The following is a 25519-nucleotide window of genomic DNA, read 5'->3' as shown; positions in this document are numbered from 1 at the left end:
CAACTTGAACACGTCAGGTGAGTTCTGGTCTGCGCTGGCCCAGGATGGGCCTTGAATCATCACTGTTGGGAAGGGGGAACATGTCCCATTCTTTGAGTAACTAAACACCTTTGGCTTAGGAGAAGGGGCTTTTCTTCTCTCAGGCTTGTTTAGCTGCTAGTGGCAATGAGGCTAAAGAGGATCTGTGCATTTACAAACTAGGGCTGCTGTGAGTGAGCTGCAGCTCGGTTTTGCAGCACTAGCAGGCTGAGGGGACCGGCAGAGTCAGGGATGCACAGCCTGGGTGTGCATGACTGCTCAGCAGAACTGAGGGTTTGTGGTGACTGGAGCTCAGTCACCACTGAGGCAGGCTGGAGGTGCCCTCCTGTGGATCAGGAAACTGCTGACATGGCTGTGGTTGCTATAACCACCCCATTATTTGGTGACCAAACCTGACTGAAGGGTTCTTTATTGCCCAACAAGGTGGAAATCCTCGATTTTGTTCTCTAGTTGGTAAGGAAAATGAAATCGCCAAGGCTCTTGATTTAAATTGTGATGTTAGAGGGGTTGTTTCCCTGGAATGAAATGGACTCGTTTTTGGAACTGATCATCTTGGTGCTTCCTGTGCCCACGTGCTGTGGTTGGAATTGCAATACCTTTGATTGAGTATGTAGAATAAGCCCAACACTGCCAAATCCTACCAGTGACCATCAGGCTAGGAGCTGCTGTGTGGGTGCAGTCCCTGTAGGGTTTGCAGTTCTGGGTCTGGCTGTTGCTCCTCAGCAGGAAACCAGAGTACGTTGCAGTAGCATCCAAAGGAGTATCCAGCATCTCCAAGTAATTTAAGTACTTCGTGGTGCTCTTCTGCTGGCTTTGAACCATCAGTCTTATCTGGGTATTCTCGCTGAGATGACTTGACTGAGTTTCAAAAGCGCTGGGACACTTCCTACTTGTAGTCAAGAGTAGCTATCACCTTGCTGTTTTCGTGCCCCAGCCCCTGGGTGCGCGGGGAGGAGCGCTGCCAGGCAGGCAGGCAGGCACACAGGCTGGCGGGGCCGGCCCGGGTCGCGCCGCGCGGCTCCCGGTGCCCGCCCCGCCCCGCCCCGCCCCGCCGCGGCCGTGCCACGTAGCAGCGCAGGCGCGGCGGGCGCTTCCGCGGGGCAGCGGGAGCGCCGGGCCCGGCCGAGCCGCCATGAACTTCTTGCGGGGCGTCATGGGCGGCCCCAGCGCCGGCCCGCAGCCCTCGGGGGCCGACACGGTGAGCGGGGCCGCGGCAGGCGCGGGGGGCCGGGCCGGGCCGGGCGGGGCCGCGCTGGGGCCGCTGCCGCTGCCAGGCCCGGGCGGTGCCCGGGGCCGAGAGCCGCTGGCTGGCGCGGGGAAGGAGCAGCTCTGCCGGGCGGCTCCTGACCTTCGGCTGGGTGCCGGCAGTGTCGCCTGCAGCGCCGGCTGACCCCGTGTTTGTTGTGCTTGCCTTCCAGATCCAGAAGCTGTGTGACCGGGTAGCTTCGTCCACGTTGCTGGATGACCGGAGGGATGCTGTCCGTGCTCTCAAGTCATTATCCAAGGTAAGCAGCCAACTTCCCGAACAGTGGTGTGAATTTCTGGTGGCATTGTCAGGTACTGTTAGAAGGGCTTTGTTTGGTGCTCGTGCTCAACCATGGACCATTTGTCTCTTCTCCGAACAGAAATACCGGCTGGAGGTCGGCATCCAAGCCATGGAACACCTCATCCACGTTCTGCAGACAGACCGGTAAGCAGCCTGCAGCCGCTCCGGGCTGTCACACCGCGGATGCACGCCTGGCGCCCTGCACTGACAAAGCTGGGAGGGCAGCTGGGTTTCGGGCAGCTCCTCTGAGCCTACGTGGAGGTAAAAAGAACACAATTCCAGGATGAGGGACAGAAAGACAAGCTCTAGAGTGAAGGTGCTACCAAAGTATGTCTTAGTGAGTCCAAAGGCATCGTGTTAACTAAATCCACTGTTTGGAACAACCCAGATCAAGCTGTTATTGGGCAAGAGGTGAGCTAGACAGAACTAAGAGGGAAAGAATGAAGTCAGCTGGTGTGTTTTTGCTCATGTGTATTAAAAAACCACTTGGGTTCAGGTGAACAGGGGAGCAGGACTCAGAGGCTGCTGCTAAGACAGATGGCACGAGTCTGAGTGTTGTGTGGACTAGAGTGTAGTACTTATGCAATCCAGTGTTTGGATTATCTTTATTATCCATTCCTGCAATCACTGCTGCACCTGATAGTGCCTCCATGTTGTAATGTGGAACCTGTTTTCAGTCCTTGGATTTAAGCTTCAAATAGTGGCATTTAGGTAGGCAGATGTATGGGGAGAGTCATTCAGTCTGGACTGGAACATCAAGCTGGTGAATTTATATGAGAGAGCCACAAGGCTGTGAATACCTGGATGTGCATACCCTGGAAGGAGGAGCGTGTCCTTCCATGCCAGTACCAAGGAGAATTAGGAAAGCTGCAGTTCAGTGTCTGCAAGGAGCCTCCTGCTCCAGTTATGGATATAGGACAAGGAACCATTCAGTGATCAAGCAGAGGCTGCTGACTGAGGCCCTTCTTGCCTGGCCAGTTATGCCAGCTGGGAACAAGGTGTGAGGCTGCTGTCTAGGCAAGTCCATGTTATTCCTATTCTGTGGGCTGGGCAGTCAAAGTGGCACGTCTGACCTGGTGCAAACAGTGAAAGGGAAGGGGATGGGAGTAACTGTCATGGCTGTGAAGGGGAAGCCCTTTAAAAAACTGGGTTAAAGCCTACTTTCATCCACTTATCTGCTCTGAACTTTGAGAATGGAGGCGGGGCTCTACTGATCCACTTGACAGCAACCTGAACCCTTTAGGGCAGGGACTTGAGGCTTTTCAGTGCTTCTTGGGCTTCAGTTGATCCTTTGGAATTTGTGTTCTGGGGTTCTGCGCACATATCTTGTGTGACTCAGGCTGCAGTTGAAAAAAATAATAAATACATGGGGGCTTTTGGGTTTTCAGCTGAAGAAATGCTGGCTTCTGGGAGGTGTTGCTAGAGTTATTTGCTGTTACATGTCAGCTGGGCCAGGTGCTGGGTGCTGTGGCTTCTTGGAGAGAGAGTTGTGGTCTCTGAGTGATCAGTGCAGGTGTTACCTGCTGGAGCTGGTGTTACTATTTGGTGTCAGTAATGGTAGAGGTGAGGTTTCCTGGACACTCTCAATGGAAATCAAAACCAGTTGAATTGATTAAGTGGCTGATAAAGGAGTCACAGGCTCAGCTGTCCCCAAGTCCTAGTGTGATGGGTCTATTGAACTGGGATGTTGCTGGTGTGACAGGGGCTGTTCTTCTGGTGTGTGCCCACAGGTCTGATCTTAGGACCTTTCCAGTGTCCACCTGAGGTGCCTGCAGCTTTCTGCAGAAGTGGAACCATCTGTTTGGGGTTTTTTTGTTGTTTTTTTGCACGGCAGCTGCTTTAGCAAGAGGTCACTGACTGACTGAAGTTGTCTTCTCACATGTCACTGTACTCATGTAAATCATGCACATGTGCTGGCTTGTGGCCCATTGGCTGTGTTGCTGTGAAGTTTAAGATGACAGCAGAGTTTAATTTGATAAGAAAAATCTAAGTGCTGCCTGTGTCCAGTTTTCAGTTCCTTAGATCCTGGGGTTTTCCTTTGAATTAGTTACAGCTTTTACCCTGAAACAGCAACATATCACTTCTTAAGTGGAAGACATGATTGTACTTGGTAAGCAGTTTACTTGCAGGTTGCCTGAAACTCTGTCTCCTGCTCAAGTGCTTAAAACTTGTTCTATAGAAAACTGATTTAAGTTTTCCCATTCTGTGAATTGGGCATCCCAGAGCCTGAGTCAGCTTGTACATGTTCCAGACTTAGACACACTAGAATTCTTAGGCCATGTGTTTATTTTGTAATATGAAGTAGTGATCTGGTAGAGGACTTCTACTGACTTGTTGAGATGTTGCCACATCCCACCAGGGATTATTTTGAAAAAAAATTGGCATTTGACTGTGGAACAGGGCAATACCACTCAGCTGTTGGTGTGAGAGAAGGCACTGGAGTGAGAAGTCAACTTGATCCTTAACTGCTTCGTTTCTACATAAATTAAAATGTTTTTGAATGTCAGTGTGACAATTGAAAGAGCTGAAAGAATTTGGAGTTTAATATGTAGACCTAAGAGATGTCCTTTTTTTCCCTAAGGCACAAACCTCGGTTACCCATGGGCAGGACAGTCAATGCACAGGTGCCCTCACTTCCACATGGTTCTGCTCTGCTGTTGTTTGTGGTCTGGGGGGCCCTGACAGCTTGTTTGCATGCTGTGGAAAATCACCACTAGCAGAGGCAGGTTGGCTGAGGTGAACTGTGCTGGTTTGATGCCTTGCACAAAGATCTCTTATGGATGCCTGAGAAGTCTTGTTTCTTGACTGGTTTTTGCTGTAGAGTTAAAGCTGGACAGCTTCAGCATGAACAGAATAATCAATGAGATGTGGGATGTGCTGAACAGCAGATGGTGGCAAGGCAGTGAGCAGCAGAGGTGGGATGCTGCTGTCCTCATTTTGGGATGTCTTATCTTTCAGCCAGAGAAACAAGGCCTGCTTTTCATCATGTATACATTAAATGTCCTTATTCTTTCAGGGCTGCTGTCATTTTCCTAACAAGGGATGTCAGGAAACCCACCAAGCTGCAGCCTTGCTTTTCAAGTTTCCAAGAAAGAATTTGTGTGTTTTTAGATGTGGGTCTGTTTCATTTCTGTGAAAAGGGAAGTGCAGGCTTTGTGGCAGTGTGCTGAAGAACTAAAATGAGAGTAAAGGGAAAGCATAAGCAGGCTGGAGCTGTGATCATACCTGCCAGATGAGACTTTCCATGGACTAAAGGGTTAGTTCAGGCCTCTGCTCTGAACCAGTCTAGCAGCCTCATGAAAGGCACATTTATCTTTGGTGTGGAGGCCTTACTTGGAATGCCTTGGAGATCAGTGAGAGTAAATATTTAGAAGCTGGAGTGTGAATTGAATTTTTTTTCAGATGCTTAATAGTCACAAAAATTCTGTGAGGGATGTCCTTCTGCACTCAGCTATACCTTTCGCTGTGGTTTTAGGTTTTCTTTTTTTTTAACCAACTGCTTTCATTCTCTTAAAAGCAACACAGCAAGAAGTAGAAACGGTTGTGTTCTGCCCCATAAACTCTTGTGCTGTGTCTTAGTTGTAGCACAGGGTTTACAGATGGTTCAGCCTTGGTAATGCAGAAGGAACAGGTATTTCCTGAGAGGAGTCTGGGTGTGAGTAGGTGAGCTAATGCTTTGGGGTTCCCTGCAGCTGCCTGGGGATGCTGGGGTTCAAAACCCTGTAATTATTAGGTTTAGTGGGTTTGGTGACACAGAGGCTGCCTGTTTGTGAGAATCCACAGCTGCTGCTGCGTTCCCCTGGAGCTCTGAGGTTTGCCTCTGGTCCTGTCTGACAGTGTAGCACAGAGGGTCCCACCTGGAGCTTGTCTGCAGCTTCTTTGGGTCATCTTCTGGCAAGTGTGAAGCATTCCTAGGGATTTCTGCTGATATTGGAGCAGGTTGGAGGGACTGACTCACAAAATGAAAGACACACCTACAGTGAAGAGTCCTGTGGTCATCTGGTTTCACAAGACTTCCTGAGGCTCACCTGAGGGAATGGAACAGGGAAAAGAAGCTTGACTCTGTTCAAGGAGCAGATAGCTCATGGTTATGTGGTGCTGCAGTAAATCTGTGCTTTTTACTTGGCCTAGTGCTGCAAAGGGAACTGCCTGGGCACAAGAGCAATGTTGTAAGAGTAGTTGGAAGTAAGTCATTAAAGACAAGTGGTTCTTTCATTTGCAGTTCAGATTCTGAAATAATTGGCTATGCTTTGGACACACTCTACAATGTTATATCGAATGACCTAGAAGAGGAGGAGCAAGGTAAGCACTTGGTAGTAATAGTTGTATTAACTGTGCAATTGCTTTCCTTGGTGCTTTGAGTTCTCAGCTGTAATACTGTGATTTACTAACCCTTACCTAGACCTGCTTTGTTACTGTGTACAGCTTTTAGGATAATGCTAAAGATCCTCTATGCAGCTCGCATTAAAGTAACACTGGATCTCTTGCTTATTAATTAAAAAAACTTTGTTCTCTGAACAGGAGCCAGGTTGGAATGTGGTAACTTTTTCTAGTTTGTAAGTCACGAATCAAGTCCTTCTTTGCTGTTGGGACAGGGTAGCTCTGGCTCTTACTGTCAAATGAGACATGACCATCTCATGATTTAACGAGGATGTTGAGATGTAAAATCTCAGGTACCTGTGATAAGGTGCCACATGTAAGTGTGAAACCTTTTTCAACACTGTGGCAGTGGAGAAAGAGATTTAGGAAGATTCTGTTTATCTTTGTACAGCTGAGTTGTAAAAATCCATACCACTCCTACCTGTTTGATTTTTGAAGGCCATTAAACTGGTCTCCAAGGCCAATGAATGTTATTCTAAACCATATTTCAAATTGTGCTTGGCTTACTTTCTTTTCCATGTTCCTCCAGTTCCCCATCTTGATTAAAAAGGTTTAGGACAAGATCAGAGTTTGACAGTGCTGGTGAATTCATGTTTGTGGTAGAGGCCTTGACTATGGACTGGACAGAAGTGTTGTCAAGTTTTTCCAAAGAGCAGAGAATTGTCCAGCTGGAGTTGTGTGTGAGATGACCAGGACTGTAAGGGTTATGGGGTGCTTCAGTTTGAGCCCTTCCAGAACTTCCCAAGGAGTCCAGCTGCTGTAGGAGGCTGGGATGGCTGCTGTGGGAACCTGAGCTTATGCTGTAATTGGTTGTGCTGTCTGGAAACTGTTCAACTGGTAAACCTGTCTCTTGTTTCTTTTTATTTTACCTGCACTGACAGATGACTCTGAAGGTAAAAGAACCTTTACTTATATAAATATGGCACTTTGTTTTAGCCCTAGTTTACTCTTGCTGGTAACACCTGGCTGCTGTTTAAAAAGGACACTGTAGAACCTTGCACTGGAACTCAGGGAAGGTGTTTTGCCTTCTGCTCTATCCTTGCTCATTGGAGCTCAAGTGTGTTTCCAATTTGATTTCTCCTGTGACTTGGCATGTTGAATGCCAGCAGATCCCCAGAGGCTGCAGTGATGGTGAATTCTTGTTAAGGGTGTCAAAGGTATGCAGCCCCAAACTGGTAGGGTTGTGAGGGACCGAAGTTTGTGAACAGAGTTTCTGTTTGCAGGAAGCCCTGAAGCTGGACACCAGTGCATGAGCTGCACCAGAGCTTCCTTCACAGTGTCTCTTTTAAGCAATGCACGTTCAAATGCAGTATTCACTTCTACCCTAGGTTACCACTAATGCTTTGCATGTTCTCCTTTTAAAACTCATTTTATTTTTCAAAACTAAATTCTAGTTTGCAGTGCTGCTTGGTAGTGAATTGATAGGAGCTGACCTTACTAGATGGAAGCTGTTGCCTTGATTGGAGATAGCTCTGGGAATGTGTAGATTTAAGGAACAATTGTGGATAGACGGCTGGTTGGAAGATCTCTGGTGTCAGTGGAAAATAGTTTCCCTTTGCCTGTTTGTTTTTTTATTAAACCTAGTAGAAGAAATGTTTGAAAAGAAAAAAATTGTCTCTTTGGTAGGAGACCACTGAGTTAGAGTAAGAAAGATCAACTACAGCCTGGGAGAGGCTGTGCCAGTTGTGTGTGCTGCTCAGGTTTTGCCTTAGCACCTGCAGCTTGTGTGAGGGCAACAGTTGGCATCAAGAGTTCTAGTTTGCAGCTGAGGGTGGGACAAGGACAAGATGTTGAGTCACAGCTCATGCAAAAGTCCAGGTGAAGTATTTAGACTTAATTTTGAAAGTAAAATGTTTAGGTTTTCTGGGCTCTCTCCTTGGCCTGCAGCCAGCTACAGGATGTGCAATCCGTGTGTGATTGATTCCCAGCTGAGTTGCTCCTTGTTCTACAGCAGCAAGTGCAGAAGCTGAACTGGTGTGGAGTTGTAAATCTTCCTTTCTGCAAATGACAATCTGTCAGTTCAGGAATGGCCTAGACTTGATAAGACCCTCAGCTTCAGAGAAGTCACAATAGGTCTTCTGTCCTGCTAGGTGCTACATGCCTGGACTAGAGTTATTTTTCCACAGTCTGTCTTCCCTTTTAAAATTTTTTGTAATAAATTGTAATTTCTGCAGCTAGAAATTTAGAGCAGAGAGTTTTTTGGAGGAGACAATTCAAAGACTTCTGGATTTGTTGGGAAATTCACTTGCTTTACTGTTTATTTTCTGCTTATTTCTATTAAAACAAACCCTTTCCCTTTGAATTAGAATTGCTCTTGCTCAGGTTTTCGGCTGACATTCCTTAATTATGTCAACCAGTAGTACCTACATGCCACTGCTTTGTGGAACAGTTATGTAAATTGTCACTCAGCCTAGAAAAACAGAAGTGGTGCAGAGATGTTGCTTGCATGGGGTTTGGTCATTTTGTGGGGTACTTTTGCATTTGTTTTTAGTTCATGCAACAGTGATGTATGAAATAATTAGGTGAGACAATTAATGTGCTAGCCTAGTTCTGTGTAGCTGTAGAGTGAGGAATGGAATGGCATTCAATTCTGGCACATTTCAAATCAATTCAGATTCCAAAACTGGGAGGTTTTGATGCTTATCTCTGTGACTCTTCCCCTCCTAATGTTTAGGTATCTTTCCATTGCTAAACCCAATAGAATAATTAAGATTTGGACCAATTAGCTTTATATGATTTATATTCCTTATGCTTCAAGGCTCTTGGTGTGAAATGCGCTTTGCTTTTGCCCATCAGTGCAGGGTACTCGTGAGGGGCTGCTCTCTTGGATTAGTGCAGCTGTGTGGGGATGTAACTGCTGAGATTCAAAAGTTACATTTGGAAGAATGTAGGAGTTTTGTTTTGTGAAAAGCTCATTTTGGTGTTTGTTTTGAAAATAATTCAATTAACATTTATAACAGTGACTCAATCTTATGGTCACCCATGGCCTTATTTTATAAGAATAAAAATCACAGCTGCTGAAGTTGGTCCAGTTGTGTTGTAATGAGTTGTTTTTTGCTGTTACAGAAGAAAACTCAGCAAAACAAGTTGATGATCTGGGGAGTCAGTTCACAGAGATTTTCATTAAACAGCAAGAAAATGTCACTCTGCTGTTGACTCTGGTGGAGGTGAGTGTCATGTTCAGGCTGCTGAGAGATGGGTGGTGCTTTCCCTAATGGGGAAAATGGTGGTGGTTTTGTTCAGTGAAGCTGGTGTCAGGGGTGAGGTGTGCCAGGATCCAGTGAAGGTGAGGCTGGGGGTGAGTCAGGACTGACCTGGCTGAGCACCACTGGTGCAGATTTTAAAGCAGAACAACATGGAAGAGAATCACAGAACCATTTAGGTTGGAAAATGCCTCCAGGATCACAGAGTGCAACTGTTAACCCAGCACCACCATGTTCCCTGCTAAAAAGTCCCGAAGTGCCACATCCACCTTTCCTGAACACTTCCATGGATGACTCCACTGCTGCCCTGGGCAGACTGCTGAATGCCCTACCACCTGTTCAGTGATGAGATTTCCCTGAATAGCTCATCTGAACTTCCCCTGGTTCACCTTGTGGCTGTTTTCTCTGATCCTGTTGCTCAAGAAATGGGTTAGTGACTTAATTAGAAACAATAAAATTATTGCTCCCCGAACAGCCATGGTTGTCCCTTGTGCAAGGTTTATTTTCCAGATGATCATGAAATCATCAGGAGACAGCTATGTCTGAGATGCAGTTTAAGTGGAAATGATGACTGCTTTCCAGCAGCATGATATACAACTCATTTTCCAATGGCTTTGTCCTCATGGGCTGCCTTTTTACTTTCAGCTGTTAAAATTTTTGTTCCCAAACTAAGAATGACTGTGCTTGAGAGAGATAACAATACAGTACTCTCTTCTTTTTTTCATTTCCTTTGTAGTCCAACTTCAGTTAAAATCATGTGTTCTACTTTTCTCATATGGAACCTGTGTCACGCTTTGAGCAGTGTTAAGGAACTCTCAGTGTGTGAGTTAAATAGTGAGGAGTTGGCTACTTAACGTGCTCCTGTCCATCCTTTCAGGAGTTTGATTTCCATGTTCGTTGGCCTGGAGTGAAGCTCCTGACATCTCTGTTAAAGCAGCAGGGGCCTCAAGTGCAGCAGATCATTCTGGTCAGCCCCATGGGTAAGTGCTCGAATCCACTGCTGATCCACTTGGAGCCTGATGCTCAGCAGACGTGGCAGAGGCCTAGAGGAGCCTCGAGCAGGATGGTGTGAAGAGCTTCAGCATGAAAATGCTGCACCTTTTCATGGTTATTTTTTAAACCCTGTTTCTTGCAGGTGTTTCCCGCCTCATGGATTTGCTAGCAGACTCCAGGGAGGTGATCCGCAATGACGTGAGTGCAGAGGGTCTGCAGGGCCAATGGCATCCTCTGTGTCAGTGCCAGGCCTGAGGAGCCAGTGCTGTCCCCGGGGGTGTGGATGTGCTGAGGGCATGGGGGTGTGCCTGGGATCCTGGCTGAGCATTGTGCTGCTGATGCAGCATCCTCCCAGGGGCTGTGACTTGTGAGAAAACAGTGGAGTTCTATTAAAACCCAGGTTTGATTTCTTTTCTCCCCCGTCTGTCCAGGGAGTCCTGTTGTTGCAGCAATTGACCAAAAGTAACGCAGCCATACAGAAGATTGTTGCCTTTGAAAATGCCTTTGAGAGACTTCTGGATATCATAACAGAGGAAGGAAACAGCGATGGAGGTACAGTGCAGTCTGAGACTTAACTCTGTGCTTCTGCAGCTATGAGCTGATGTTCCCAGCTTACCTTAGTGAGTGGTTCAAGCTCTGTCAGTGGGTAAAAGGATCACAATTTATAGATTGGTTGTAACAAAATAAGCAAAACCAGCTGGACCAGGTAGCTGTGTTTCAGTGTCTTTTGATGAATTGGTGTATTTAGTGAAAACATCAGGGCACTTCTCTGAGCATGTGTGCATGAGTTAGTGTGTTGTTGCTTGACCTAGGCCTGTGCATGTATCTGCCTGGAATGGCAGTGTCAGATGTGTGTGCTGCATTTGTCACTTACTCAGTTAAGCATCTGCATTCTTCCCACAAGATCCTGGGATGCTTGGAGTGGCTGGAAGTAACAGCTTGCTGAGTTCCTTCAGCTGCACCAACAACTTCAGTTTTCTGGTCAGCTTCTTGACAAGTCAGTCACCTGTTGGGAGGCAAAAAGCATTTTTAAAAGGAGCAAAAAACAATGCAGCACTTGAGTTTTTTACTAGCAATATGTGATGGGTTTACTACAGTCTATTTCAGTAGTGTGGCAGGTGGCTCTTCCATGACCTTTCTGTGGGCTGCAGGAGCAGTTACTGCTTCTCTCCCAGCTATATTATTCCAGGTATTGTTGGCATGGAAATATTCAGCAAACCTTTGATTTCAAGCTGCTATTTTTAGGCAGTTAATATTCTTAGGAGACTTGTTATGTAAGTTCCTATGTGCTAAGACTTCTCTGCTTTCCCTCCTGTTACTTATTTGTTCCTCTGATAGGAGCAGCCTTTAGCTGAGTGTAATTTGAAACCTAAAAAGTGGCTTTGAAATAAGCTGAAGATGGTAGCCAGTAATTGTAGAGAATAAATATGTGAGCCAGGAAGAGCTGCTGCCTCAAATCATGATGCAGGTCAGGAGGAACTTCATTAGAGTGCATCTGATAGGGACAGTGTAGCCTGATGGTGAAGCAGGTGAACTTTGGGACACAAAGTGTTGGTGAGGTTTTGTTGGCAGTTTTTCCCATTGACCCACTTGACTGATATGAGCTGTACTTGCTTTGGAAATTTGCTTGGGGCTCGTGGAAGAAAAGCAGCTGTGGTTTCACAAGGTTCCTAGTTATTGATCCAAGCCTCATGTGTGTTAAGAATGAAGAGCTCAGAAATGCGTGCTGTGTTCCATCTAGAACATCCTCAGTGTATGGACAACCTCACTGGTTTCCATGTGGCATAATTAGATTGACTGTGTGATACTTTCTCACCAGGCATAGTGGTGGAAGACTGTCTCCTCCTGTTGCAAAACTTGTTGAAGAATAATAATTCCAATCAGAATTTCTTCAAGGAAGGTTCATACATTCAGCGTATGAAGCCTTGGTTTGAGGTTGGAGATGACAACTGTGGGTGGTCTGCACAGAAAGTAACTAATCTTCACCTGATGCTGCAGGTAAGAGGCCATTACAACTCCTAATGACCGATGGCAGCCCTTTGTCAGCTCTCCTGCAGTGAGAAGTGCCATGTCACAATCCAGTTCTTCAGCTCAGATTTAGCTACCTGTGCTCGTGAGCTGTGCTGCTTTCAGCACAAACCCTGTCAGAGGTGAATCTGTCATGGCTGGTGATTACATGACTTGATGTTACCTGACATGTAACAGAGATTTAAACTAAAAGCACAGTCAGGGGTGTTCTATGTAAAGAATCCCCCGGTATAAAACTGGAAATCAAGCAGCCATATGTAGCAATGAGATAAATGAGATTCTGTTCATTGTCTCCATTTTAAGAATCACTTCGGTTTTATGGTGAAGCCACAAATTAGTTTGGTTTGGTTTCAGAAGGTCCCAGGCTCTGTTCAATGTTTCCTTCTCTGTAGCTTGTGCGGGTGCTGGTGTCCCCCACAAACCCTCCTGGTGCCACCAGCAGCTGTCAGAAGGCCATGTTCCACTGTGGGCTGCTGCAGCAGCTCTGCACCATCCTCATGGCAACCGGCGTTCCTGCTGATATCCTGACGGAAGTAAGAGGGCAGTGGGGGAGGGAGGGGTGGCAGTGAGCCCTTGGGTGATCAGAGCAGTCTGCAGGGACAGCCAGCTGCTGCAGGGACTTACTGAGGATTTGCTGAGCAGCTACTTCAGATGCCAGGGATGTCAGCTTCCTGTGGGCAGCAGAAATGGAAAAGTCATTTACACTGGTGCATTTCTGGTGTTCTGCAACCACAGAGGATTTGCATTTGCCTGTTTTTTCCTTTGGATTTCAGAATATCCCAGAGAAGCTGAATTATGAATGACCTTCTTTGTTTTGGGGGTGGGTTTATTGCTATTTTTATTTTTTGAGAGAGTCTACAGATACTCTAATTTGATAGGCTTCCAGTGATGAGGGATTTTAGCTTCTAGAAAGCCCTGCCAGCAATGTAGGATGAGGGGTTTTTCCCTTGATAAAACCAAGTGCTTGTATTGAGTGTGGACTCCTCTATTCCAGTTCTTCTTAAAAGGTTTCACCTTTCCACTTGTTAAAAATGTCCAGTTTAGCTGTTTATTTGCTGTCACAGAAAAACTGATCTGGCATACAAGATGAAGCTGGAAGGGACTGAGCTATGTGTCCCTTAACCTTTGCTCAGCATCTTTCACAGCTGTTTGCCTTCATTTAATGCACACTGGTTTTACTGAAGTCTCTGAGCTGAGACTTTTTGCTTTTCAATACTAAACTGTCAGGGTGAGCTGGAGTAACTTGGAAAGACCTAGGTGGTAGATCGTGGCTCAGACTGAAACATGGATTTGACTTTCTTTCCTGCCCTTTCCCTAGACCATTAATACTGTATCGGAGGTCATCCGAGGATGCCAGACAAATCAAGACTACTTTGCCTCTGTAAATGCACCTTCTAATCCACCAAGGTAGAGGAAGAAAAGTGTTTGAACTCTATTAGGTGATGAGGGATTGGTATGGGCAATCCAAAGAATTTTCTGAATTCCACATTTGGAATTACGATCTGAAGTAACAGCTTCAAGTTCATGTGGGTGTATTGGGTCCAGCATTAAGGTGTCAGGTGTGTTTGCAGAGATGAGGCCTAGAACTGGTGTTAGATGATGGATTGTAGGTTCAATATATTGCATATATAATATTTATCACATATATAGTATTTTATCACTTATGTAATATTTCATTTATCGCATATGTGATATGTAATATTTTTATCACTTATATCTGGGTCATGTGATATATCACTTACATGATATGTGATAGATCACTTTTTATATATGGGGCATCTGATATATAATAATATGTATTATATATATTATATATTATATTATATTACATAATGCTAGAACTGGTATTATGTGGCACCTGAACAGCAAAAGGGCAGTGCCTGGAAATTGCTCCATCGGGCTGAGCTGCTGTTGCAGTCCAAAGAAGATTTGGAGGCAAGGGAGACTGATAATCAATCTCTTGTTCCGTTTATCAATCACTGAGAAACTTGTAACACCTTGGGTTTTATTACCCTTATTTGAAATAGCGCTAGATGCAGTGATAGGCCACAGTACCTTTCCTTACCTGTGGAATACATCCATATTGCATTCCTGCAGTTCATTCATAGTTCAGTTCTCAGCTTTTCCTTGCTCTCAGTTCTGTTTTTGCCTGCTTTCCCAACAGGCCTGCAATCGTAGTGCTGCTCATGTCCATGGTGAACGAGAGGCAGCCCTTCGTGCTACGCTGTGCTGTTCTCTACTGCTTCCAGTGCTTTCTGTACAAAAACCAGAAAGGACAAGGAGAAATTGTCTCAACGCTCCTGCCATCCACCATTGACGGTAGGCCAGGGCACCACCTCGGCAGTGAGCTCTGAACTAGCACCTGTTCTGTGCACCACCTGGTGTCTCGTGAAAAATTACTTACCTGCTGTTCAGTGACTGGAACAAGGCAGGGTGATTTGGCTTAGATTTGTCTAAAAACTCATCAGTTTGTTTTTGTGTGTTTTAGCTGCATTGTCTTAAATATTTTGCTGGTTCTGTGGCTTGTTTTGATCTCACTCGTACCTTTTGGCCGCTGTGGTAGCTACAGGTAACTCTGTGTCAGCGGGTCAGCTGCTCTGCGGGGGCCTCTTCTCCACCGACTCCCTGTCCAACTGGTGTGCTGCCGTGGCCCTGGCCCACGCCCTGCAGGAGAACGCCACGCTCAAGGAGCAGCTGCTGCGCGTCCAGCTGGCCACCAGCATCGGCAACCCGCCCGTGTCGCTGCTGCAGCAGTGCACCAACATCCTCTCGCAGGTACGGCACCACGGCTGCCCGCTGCACCAGGGTGTCCTGGGCATGTCCCTCCTGGGCAGGGCCACCACAGGGACACAGCTCAGGTGTCCTGGGCATGTCCCTCCTGGGCAGGGCCACCACAAGGACACAGCCCAGGTGTCCAGGGCAATGTCCCTCCTGGGCAGGGCCATTGGGGGGACACAGCTCAGGTGTCTGGAAACATCACAAAAAAACCAGGCTGTCATGAACCAATGGTTGGCTTTGCTATGCAAAGATAAAAACAGCCAGTATTCATTTTTATCCTATTCCTGGCATTTCTGTGTAAGGTAAATTGGAGTCAGTAAAAATGCTCATGATTCTTCAGCACTACATGATAAAAGGGACTCAGGTATGGGGGGATGTTTCTGACATGTTCCACTGGAAGGTTCTCAAGTAATATGTGTGTAACTTGCAGGGTGATAAGATCGACAGACGGGTATGTATTTTTTGGCACAGCTTGTGCATTTTCCTGCCAAAAGCAGGCCTTTCCCTCTTGTCTGGGGACTGCTGGGGAGGATTTCTTTAACTGCTTTTTGATGTGTTTCCACTTACAGCTTCGTGTTGCAGTGGTTTGGGTTTTCCCTGGCATAACAAACTCTTGGTGGTCCAGGGGAATCTCTGGGGATGCTCCCCAAAACTATGGGATACGTGTCTTGGGCAGCACGGGTGCTTGCTTTCCTGGGGGCAGACTAATGGACCATCTGTTCACATGATAGGGGGATCTCTTGTCAGGACAACTCAAACTGTTAGAAATAGTGTTTTCTGAAGGGCCTGGAGCAAGCAGCTGGTACCATTACAAGTGGGGATATGCTAGAGGAAAAACTGTTTTGCCTGCTTAATTGTGAACATTTGGGATCTCATTATGAGCAGGTGACCCCTGAAGAGTTGTTTGATTTCCAGGCTGATAATTAAAACACAGCTGGGTTGGGTATTGGTGGGACAAAAAAAAAGTATTTCTGCTGTGGAATTGTGTTGTGTTTGACCCTGCTGATCACAGCTAAGGGTTGTTACCAGCTCTGAACTGTGGAACAACAGTCCTGGGGAGCTGTCATCTGTCAGAATAGGTGTTATTATCATGGTATGCCTAGAAAATAGCCATTTTTAGAGAGGATGTTTTGGGCTGTGGGAAAATCCTTAGGCAAAACACATCAGTTTTACCTCTGAACAGCAAGCAGTGCCTGAGAATAAATGTGGTTTGCAGCTGCTTCCAGCATATGGGTGTGCTGAAGTGTTGGGCTGTATGAGCAGAAGTAACTCCATGTTTCTCAGGAGGGAAGGGCCATGGTACCAAGGCTGGAGAAGGCTCAGGTAGGGCCATGTGCTGTAGGGCCACTGCCAGCTACAGGGGTTATTCCCAGTGTGCGTGCACTGGCAAATCCCGCTGGGACAATTAGAGCCAGTAAATGGGGAACACTTACCTTGGCTACCATCTGAATGTTGACTGTTGAAGAGATGGATGCTTGTCTTAGCTCAGCTGGGCCCAACTACCTGCAGCAGACACACAATTGGTAAGAGTCAGTTGGGAGATGAAAATGAATTTTGTCTAACAAAAATAAATTTTGCAGTTAGCATTTGCTTTGCTGGCTTAATGTGCTTATTCTGTGAAGCACAGGCCACTACAGGATTATTGTTCTTTTACTCAGAAAATAATACTAGGAACACCTGACACTTTTACATCAGCAGGGTAGGTCTTGGTGGTGCATCTTTTCCAGGGAATCCTTATGTGACTAAATGTACACCTTGTTCCTTCTTTTCAAGGGGTTTTGTGTATGTTCCTTCATGTCACCCTTGTATTAAAAATGCAGAACTAACACATGGTTTTATATTGGTGCTGATTTGCATTGAGTAATATTTCACATCTGTGTTGCTTGCTGGTTTGCTCTGAAAACAGTTTGACATGAATGGTTTGATACTGGTTTTATCCAAGCATTAAAGCTGTTCAGTAAACTAACAAATGGGTGTTTGGAAGTTGATAAAATGATGAAGTGGAAGTAGGTGAGTCCTGATACAATACAACTGGAGTTTGTATTTTAGCCCTCTCTGTGGGAAGGTAATGATGGCTGTGTTTGTTCTTCACAGGGCAGCAAAGTCCAGACCAGGGTTGGACTGCTGATGCTGCTTTGTACTTGGCTGAGCAACTGCTCCATTGCTGTCACCCACTTCCTTCACAATCCAGCCAATGTGCCTTTTGTATCCTTGACCTGCTTGTGGAGTGGAGCCCCTTGCTTAGACATGACTTGGGTTATTTGTGTTCAAGTTAAATGTTTGTGTAGATCACTTACAGGGCGTCTGCAAAACAGAAAATGCACGGGGCCAAGAGACCAAATGGGCCTTTAGTTGCCAGTGCTGTGTGTGCACTGACTTGTGTGTAAGAGGCACGTACCAGAGTAGTGTGGAAAACTGTCTCAAGTCTGCCAGCCAAGTGAGCTCTTAGTGCAACAAGCCTGTTGGTATTTTAAGTGTGAATTAAACTTACTCTCACAAGGCAAGAAGAATGCTTTGTGCTTCTATTCATTTCTGTACTTGCTTTTCAGGAAAAACCTAGCCAAGTACATGAGCACACAAAGCTAAACTGGCACCTTTATCTACACTGCAGGTGTGCTTTGGAACAAGTAAATCTCTCAGGTTAAACAGACAGCTACTGGGAAATGTATGGGAAACCACTGATCACCCAAGTCCTTCAAAATAGGAGTTAACTTTGCAAGGGGTTTGTCAGCTCTTTTGTCTTCTAACAAGGCCTGGGTTTGTGGGTAAATGAAAGGGAATGTATACAGGGAGAAGTGTTATATATGTTGTGGTTATCAAATATCTCCAACATCCTTATCGAGAGTTCTAGCTCACAGGGCAGATAGCTGAAAACCTTGGAGAAGAGGAGCAGCTTGTCCAAGGCCTGTGTGCACTTCTGCTTGGCATTTCCATCTACTACAATGACAATTCCCTTGAGAATTACAGGAAGTAAGTATGATAGAGAAATGACAGGACTGTAGAGAAAGGTTCTGTGAAAGGCAGATGGTGGTTTCAAGAGGCTTTTAAGTGGGACAGCAGTGGGATTAAGACTTGAGACATAATACAGAATTCACCTCAATGAAATGATGGGTTCACTTCTTGTCCAGTTGTTGCAATGTTACTCATTTCTCTTCCTTTGTAGAGAGAAACTGAAGCAGCTGATTGAGAAGAGGATTGGCAGGGAGAATTTCATTGAGAAGCTTGGCTTCATTAGCAAACATGAACTTTATTCCAGAGCTGCTCAGAAACCACAGCCTAGTTTCTCTAGCCCAGACCACATGATGTTTGACCATGAGTTTACAAAGCTGGTAAAGGAATTGGAAGGTGAGATGTTACACTCATTTCTCTAGTTTCTGTCATAAACTGGTGGATGAGCTACTATCACAAACATGTTGTGTTACTCTTGGAAGTAGTATGATGATACTAAAGGTTATGGTAATAGCTGTCAGTAATTCACATACCCAAGTTGTGGTTTAAGTGTTAAGTAAAAATACTCTGACTGGATTACCTGATATTCTTAGGAGATGATGATCAATAGATTCTGGGAGTTGTCACACTGGCCAAGAGGTGTTTACCTGTGCTCAAGTATTGAGCACATACAGTGTGACATACAGGTGACAGAAGCTACATTTTATGAAGTACATAATCCAGATTTTTGCCATTTATAATTGATAAATTAAAAAAGGTGAATGCTGAATTTCTTGGCTTGTTAGGAAGTGCACCCGTGGTTTAGTCTGTGCTTCAGGGATTGTCATCAATCTAACATCTGACTGGTGTCCTGTTTATTAATATTGCTTTAAACGTAAATCAATCTAGAGAAAGAAAGACAAAAAACCTTAAAGCAGCAATGGTAAAGATGGATTTGCCCAAGCAGTTTCATCTGCATGTTGCTTTGCAGTCCTGAGTCTTTGATTTATTTGCAGAATGTTTTGGGCTGCAGCTGTAGTGGTGCCATAGTGCAAGTAGAATGCAGCTTTTTCAAGAGGAAGTACTCAAAACACCCAGTTCAGACATTTACTTGTCTGAAACGGAAAATCAGTAAATGTGCAAACTGCAATCAAGGCACCATTTCTGTTAAACCTTTGTGACAATCCCTTTTTTAACGTGCAGGCTGAGTTTGTAATGCCATGAACTCAAACTGTGAGGTTGTGAGACTGTTCTGAGGACAGAGATGTGAACTGTGCTCGAGCTGACAGAAACTGTTTTTTACAGGTGTCATAAGTAAAGCAATTTACAAGTCCAGTGAAGAAGATAAAAAGGAAGAGGAGGTCAAGAAGACATTGGAACAGCATGACAACATTGTGACTCACTACAAAAAAGTCATTAGAGAGCAGGTAAGAGGGAGCTGGACCATACATGTGCCTCTAAAAGCTGTCAGTTTTGTCTTTTGGAGGCATTGCAGTGCACTTCAATCCCCCTGGTTCCAAAACAAGTAACAAGGAATCTAGCAATGCAGAAATGTTTCTAACAGCACTCATGTCAAGGTTCAACTGAAATGTCAGAGTTTTGGAACACTAGTTAAGGTGGGGTTTTTTTTATTTTTTTGCTTGGGCTACATGCTCTTACCTGTTTAGTTTCAAATGAAGCAGAGAACTCGCAGCCCCTCAGAGATGCAATTCTTAGTTCTGTGCTCTCACTTTGGTGACAGATGAAATGGGGCAGAATGAAGAAATGATTTGTTGGTGATGTTTGGCTATACCTGCTGGGATTGGACTCTCAGAACCTTTTTCTGGGACTGTTAACTTGTGTGGTTGCTGCAGCTTAGATGAAGGAACAAATTAAACCAAAGTTCAGTTAACCTAAACTGCTAAAGGGAAACTGAAGCAGGTGTTTTGTGTTCTGAGATCAAAGCATGGGGTACACGAGGCATTAGGGATGCTTTGGAACTACCAGAGGCTTTTCTGAACATGTGATATCTGTAGTTAGCATCATTTCTTTAAAGGCTCCTGAAGCAGTAGACTAAACAAATGCAGGCTGTAGTATGCTAGATAAAAATTACAATCAGCAGATTTCCCGCCTTTCCCCTTCTCCTCCTGTTGTTTCTGTGACAGGCTGCTGCTGTCTTTCCCAGGTGTTTTTCCTAGGCATAGCTAGCTAGGTTTGCAGGGGGCGTTCCTGCTCATCTGTCTCAGGTAGCACCAAGTGGTGGAGCTCAGGTTTTGCTGCTTTCCTTCGCCTTCCTGACAGAATTGTGCTCAGGACTACTATATGTGTGTAGTATGGTGCCTCTTTTTCTTTCACAGGACCAGGAGCTTGAAGAACTAAAACAACGAATCAACACTTTAACATCCCAAAATGAACAGCTCCAGGCTACAGTCACACAGCAAGTGTCTCAGATCCAGCAGCATAAGGACCAATATAATCTCCTGAAAGTACAGCTAGGTAGGCTTCATGGCAATATAAAATCATCTTGCTTGTGCAAAGATGTTGTGATTTCTGGCAAGCTGCGGCAGAGCTCCAGTAGAGACAGCCTTGTGGGTGTAATAGCTTACACTTGTGTGGGAGCTGCTGAGGGAGGCTGCCTCTGCCCTGGGTCAAGTTAATCCAAACCAGTTGCTGCCTGTCCAGGTTCAGAACATGACCAGAGGGGCCCTGGAGTGAGCTGGAATGAAAGTGTGAGCTGGAGAAGATTGTGTGGCAGATGTGCAAGATGAAGCCTGTTACTGTCACTAGAGAAATTGCTAATTTAGAGTGTAAATCAGGGCAGTATGTTCTCCTTATCCCAATGTCAAAATGCCTGGTAAGGTGTACATGACATGATTAAAATGACCCAAACTGCATTCATGATTAGTTAGCATTAAAATCATCTAAGGAATCAGTTACCTTCAGTATTTGTCTGTGCCATTATTTAGGCAGCATACATAGTGGAAGGAATGGCACATGAGAGCTCTTCATTGTTTATTCTGTTTTATAGGCAGAGAATTCTTAAGTACTGTGCTTTGCTCCTTTAGTTAGAATGAGAAGGGCTTGCATTGCCTTGTGGGGCAGGAGCAGGATGTGTTACAAGGGCTTTGATTGGTAGGCTGGAAACCAAGTTGTAGAAGTGTTTGTTTGACCTGGATTGTAAACTCTTGCTGTTTAGGAAAGGACAACCAGCATCATAATTCCCATGGTGACACATTGCAGATGAATGGCATTCAGACAGAAGAAGTGAGCAAATTGAAAGAGGAATTGGAAGAGTGGAAAAACAAGCATGAGCTGCTGCAAGGGCAGTTAAGGGAAAAGGATTCTGTAATAGAAAAATTGGTAAGTGCTGTCTCAGCAGAACTTGATCCAGCTGCCAATTCCTGGTTTCAAGTGTAACTTGCCTTAAGCTGTGCATGTCCTCATTGTGGTGACAGCCAAGCCATCCTGAGTGCATGCCCGAAATAGGGAATCTGGTGGGAGATGGCTTGAGCAGAGCCTTGTCTGCCTCGCACTATTGCCAAGCACAATCAGTGCAGCTGTAGAATCATTTTTAGCCTGTTTTCAAAGTGTGAGGAAGCCATGGTAGAGATCTGCTAAGAGCCCAGTGCCTTGCCACAGTGCAGTGTTTGTCTGATGCATTTCCCTGGTGCAAGGTCCTTCTGCACCCACCTCAGAGGACACAAGCAGCTGCTCTCAGAGAGCTCTGGTGTGCATTGCTCAGCCTGCTTGCAGCTTCTCTGCTGGGAACTGGAGAATGCAAAAACAGCTAGGGGGTTTTTCTGACAACGTGACTACATTTAGAGTTCTGAGCTGATTTTTTCCTCCCCCCTCTTTTTCTTACAGAGTTCTTCCCAGTTGGAAATGGGAGCTACAGAGCAGGCTTCACAGATCAGCAAATTTGGTGGCTTGGAGCACAGTAATGAGCTACAGAAGGTGAACTTGTGGTATTTCAGTGCAGCTGGGGAGAACAGGGGTAGCTTGGGATGGGAAGGAAGCTTTACTCTTCAGGGAGGAGTGTTGATTCCTGAACGTGTTGCTATTTATCATCAGGTGTCCTTGTGATGATGGTCCTAATCTTGGAGCATCGAGGTTATGAGTCTAAAAATGAATCTGTTGTTTTCACTAAGCAGGTTTGAGCCAGCAGAAGACACTCTTACTGACATGCTAAATGTGTTAATCCAGGGCAAAACTTATGTTTAAATGCTGATATGAAAGTTTCCAGATTAGATGTACAGCACAGAATAAATAACTGGAGACTCAGTTCTTTAAGGTAGCTGTTGCTCAAAAAATACCTGGCAGAGTTCCTCTGGAGAGCTAATGGTGCTGGATGAATAAGTCATCAGGGGTTTGTGCACCAAGAGGGGCAGTGCACAGGGACACCAATGGGAGTGCAAGTGGTATGAGATACTTTTAGAGAAGTCCCTGAGGCTCAGACAGGGGCCTTGGTTGGGTGTTCCACAGAGAGGGTTTGTAAGAGCAGGGTGGACAATGGTGCGTGTTGCTGTCTGGCCTTGTCATTAAAGGAAAGAGCTGTTGTCTGATTGAGAGGCAGCTTTCCTGTTACATTTGCTAGTATGAAGCAGTGAGTCTGAGAGCATGTAACCTCAGGAAAATTTCATGTGAATATTTTATCAGATGGACTGAAAAGCTTTGTCTCTGTTTCCCAAAGGAACTGGAAATGCTCAGGAGTCAGATACAACTCCAGTCTGCGGAAATCTCTAAGCTTCAGATGGAGAATCAAAAGCTCCAAGTAATGGTACCAGTGACTTGTTCTTTTATCTATGGGAACTGCATCTCCAAGACTTGCCTTCCTGCTACTGTAGCTGCTTTCCTAAACCAAGCCCGTTTTAAGTGCATACATCAGCAAGTGATTCCAGCAAGGTTTCAAATGAAGTAACGAGTTAGCCAGGCAAATCCTTCATGAGCATAGAGGGGACTTCTAGTCAAGTTAGCTCTCTCTGATGGCACTGGTCCTTGCTATTTTTAAACAATCATAAACTATTGCCTGTTCCAAGCTTAAGCTCTGATTAAAGTAAATAACCTTTTTGAGATACAGCTGTGATATCATACACATGAGATCATTACTCTCACAAGCAGTTGAGGATACTAATTTAAAAGGTGATGTGTAGTTGAAGGGCAAATGATGGGGTGTCTGTCTGTGCAGGCTCCAAATGCTGCAGAGGTTTTTTTTGGCTGTGTACTGAACCAATGAGGCAGTAAAGCCTTCTGGCTAAATAAATATGACTGTCTTCAAAACTAATGAACAGCTGTAGGAAGGGAATGTTGGGCCACAGACCGTGAACAAGTTGCTAAAAATGTTGCAGACAGGTCCCCAGCAGAGCTAATAAATGGTGCTGCAGGAGCAGGGCCCCACAGCCAGCTGACAATCAAGTGTTCAATGTACACAGGCTCAGAGAGGCAGACTCAGCTGCTGGGAGGGAAGATGCCATTGCACAGCTGCTGGCCACCTGTGTGTGTGAGGATGCCTTTGGAGGCAGAGGTGTGTCCCAGTGTCCCTCCAGCTGTCAGGCCACCTCACTGCCATCCTGCTGCCTCCTGTGCTTGGAGGACTGGCTTCAGTGTGCTCCAGCTGGAGAGGCATTGCTCTCAAACGTGTGCCAAGTGGCAGCTGTAGCTGACAGGCAGCTGCCACATCTTGGAAATAACTTTGTGTAGGGCTGACTGAGAAACTATTGCTATTTTTAGTAGTCTTATGCAAAGAATTGCATATCTAGCCTAATAAAAAGACTTCTGTGGCACTTCAGAAGTATCAGAGCGGAGGTGGATGCCTGAAATAGGGTCTGCCTAGAAAAAAACCTGCAAGTCTTTCAAGTGCAGCTGCTGTGAAATAAAGGTTTCACTGTGTGTACGAGTCTGAGACGCGAGGAATCACAGATCTGTTTGCTGATCCTTTGCAGCATGGGGTGTGTGTAATCACCATACATTGGCTATGCTGTAAAAAGAGGACATGCTTTTTAAAAAATGACTGTGTAACACCTCAGCTTGCTGTGTCAGTGTGTGCAGCACTGAGAGGGAATTCCTTGTCCACAGAATGCAACTGCAGATCCCGTGTTAAGAGACAGCGGTGCAGCAGCAGCAACGAGCTCAGAATTGGAGGGACGACTGGAGCAAGAAATAAAAGAACTGAAGGTGAGTAGTGAGTGAGCACCAAACCAAGCCACTGGATAGTCAGCCTTCAATTAGGACCTTCTGTAGTAGCCACGACTGGTGGAAGTGGTTTGTTTCCTCAGCATCCAGTGTCTCAGGCTCTGGAAGGGAAGCTGGATGTCTCCTTCATTTTTCACTTGGGAAATAAGAACTTTGAGTTGCTAAGGACAGTCTAGAGTGGTGCTTTACTCTGACACAGACAGTCCATTCTGACTGGGAGGAAGGTAACCACTGATAATCCTGTTCCTACTTTATCCAAGGTGTAATAGTTTGTGTAGGGATGTGTAAGTACAGGAACCAGTGGTGGGCTGGAGCTGCTAAAGGCTGTGTATAGAATGTGTTGGAAGGATACAGGGCTTCAGCTTTTTACCTATGCTTGTACTGTAATTTGCTGTGGGATTTTGCCTGTTGCCAGAGTGAAGTCAAAGCCCTTTCTGAGGAGAAGGAATCCCTAAAGCAGCAGCTGGACTCATCTAGTAGCACGGTTGCTATATTGCAAGATGAGAAAAGTAAACTGCAGCGAGAAGTTGCAGAATCCAAGAAGGAGCAGGATGATCTCCTGGTGCTTTTGGCTGACCAGGATCAGAAAATATCTGCACTGAAGATCAAATTGAAGGACCTTGGTGTACCGGTAAGCAAAGGAATGGGATCCAGTGAGTTCCCGGGTCTGAGACCAGTCTGGGCATGGTAATACTCATCCACAAAGTCTGGTGAGGCCCTTTTCTCTAACTAGAGGGGAGTTAAATCTATCAGTTACTTTTCCAACTTCTGGCAGCCATCAATGAGAGCTGACCACTGCCTGCTGTCCCTAGTAGTCAGGGATCTTCAGCAGAGAAGTAATGAACTGTGGACATGAGGAGATAACAGCTGCATTTAATGAGCATTAATTGATGTGGCACAGTTGTTTTAGGTGATCTTTAAGGATATTTGCTCTCAGCATTTGTCTTGCCTTCAAAAGGCTGGAACAAAATAAGGGATGTTACTGCTCACAACAGATCTTGTATTTCAGGTTGAAGATGAAGATGATACTGAATCTGGAGATCAAGGGGATGAAGATGAGGATGGAGATGAAGAGGAACAAGATGAGAATGCTGCTGTGTGTTACCATGAAAACTAGATTGCGTTGTTTTGGGGGGAAAAGCTATTACTGGTGTACAAAGGAAAACGTCTGCTTATGGGAAGCAGATGGGGAAATGACAACCATGGGCCTAGTTCTAAGTTACTCAAGTGTTGGAAAATCCTTTGTACTAGGTTAAGCAAACAAAAACCACAGTTTCAGTTCTACATGAATATCCCAGGTTGTACTTGTTTAGAAGTTGCTTCAGACACTGTTTAAAGCAGGAAATGACAATGTTGCTGCCTTGGTTCATTGTCATTTGCAGTTCTGTGCATTTGTCTATGGTTTTAACTTCCTTGAGCTCTTAACATAATTAAATACAAAAGTATTTGGTTTAAC

At 45.4% G+C, this 25519-nt stretch overlaps 1 protein-coding gene across 4 annotated transcripts; it reads left to right on the top strand.

Annotated features, from left to right (window-relative positions):
- Positions 1-1130: 1130 nt before the first annotated feature.
- On the top strand, positions 1131-25518 carry USO1 (USO1 vesicle transport factor). 4 transcript variants are annotated; one of them, XM_033060203.1, is made up of 25 exons: positions 1131-1237; positions 1458-1544; positions 1665-1729; positions 5808-5887; positions 6847-6858; positions 9032-9132; positions 10046-10148; positions 10304-10359; positions 10593-10713; positions 11981-12159; positions 12582-12722; positions 13508-13596; positions 14354-14508; positions 14759-14964; positions 17062-17172; positions 17819-17937; positions 18131-18312; positions 19201-19322; positions 20232-20370; positions 21071-21234; positions 21739-21828; positions 22565-22651; positions 23947-24045; positions 24479-24694; positions 25073-25518. In XM_033060203.1, the coding sequence occupies exons 1-25, from the start codon at positions 1172-1174 to the stop codon at positions 25178-25180; spliced, it is 2898 nt and encodes a 965-aa protein (XP_032916094.1). In that variant the 5' UTR covers positions 1131-1171; the 3' UTR covers positions 25181-25518. The 4 variants fall into 4 exon arrangements, with proteins under 4 accessions (XP_032916094.1, XP_032916093.1, XP_032916096.1 ...); XM_033060202.1 differs by having other exon boundaries at positions 14753-14964; XM_033060205.1 differs by lacking the exon at positions 6847-6858.
- Position 25519: the final 1 nt, after the last annotated feature.

This window comes from Catharus ustulatus, chromosome 5, assembly GCF_009819885.2.
Source record: "Catharus ustulatus isolate bCatUst1 chromosome 5, bCatUst1.pri.v2, whole genome shotgun sequence".
Taxonomy (NCBI): Eukaryota; Metazoa; Chordata; class Aves; order Passeriformes; family Turdidae; genus Catharus; species Catharus ustulatus.
Note: the sequence above shows the minus strand (reverse complement) of the source record. Positions and strands in the feature narration are given on the sequence as shown.

What these genes read in the sequence shown, in the direction of transcription:
- USO1 (XM_033060202.1), top strand. Translation starts at nt 1,172, where the DNA reads ATGAACTTCTTGCGGGGCGTCATGGGCGGCCCCAGCGCCGGCCCGCAG. An exon ending in TGCTGTTGACTCTGGTGGAG is followed by an intron (nt 9,133 to 10,045) that starts GTGAGTGTCATG and finishes CCATCCTTTCAG; the next exon opens with GAGTTTGATTTCCATGTTCG. An exon ending in CCTGCCATCCACCATTGACG is followed by an intron (nt 14,509 to 14,752) that starts GTAGGCCAGGGC and finishes CCGCTGTGGTAG; the next exon opens with CTACAGGTAACTCTGTGTCA.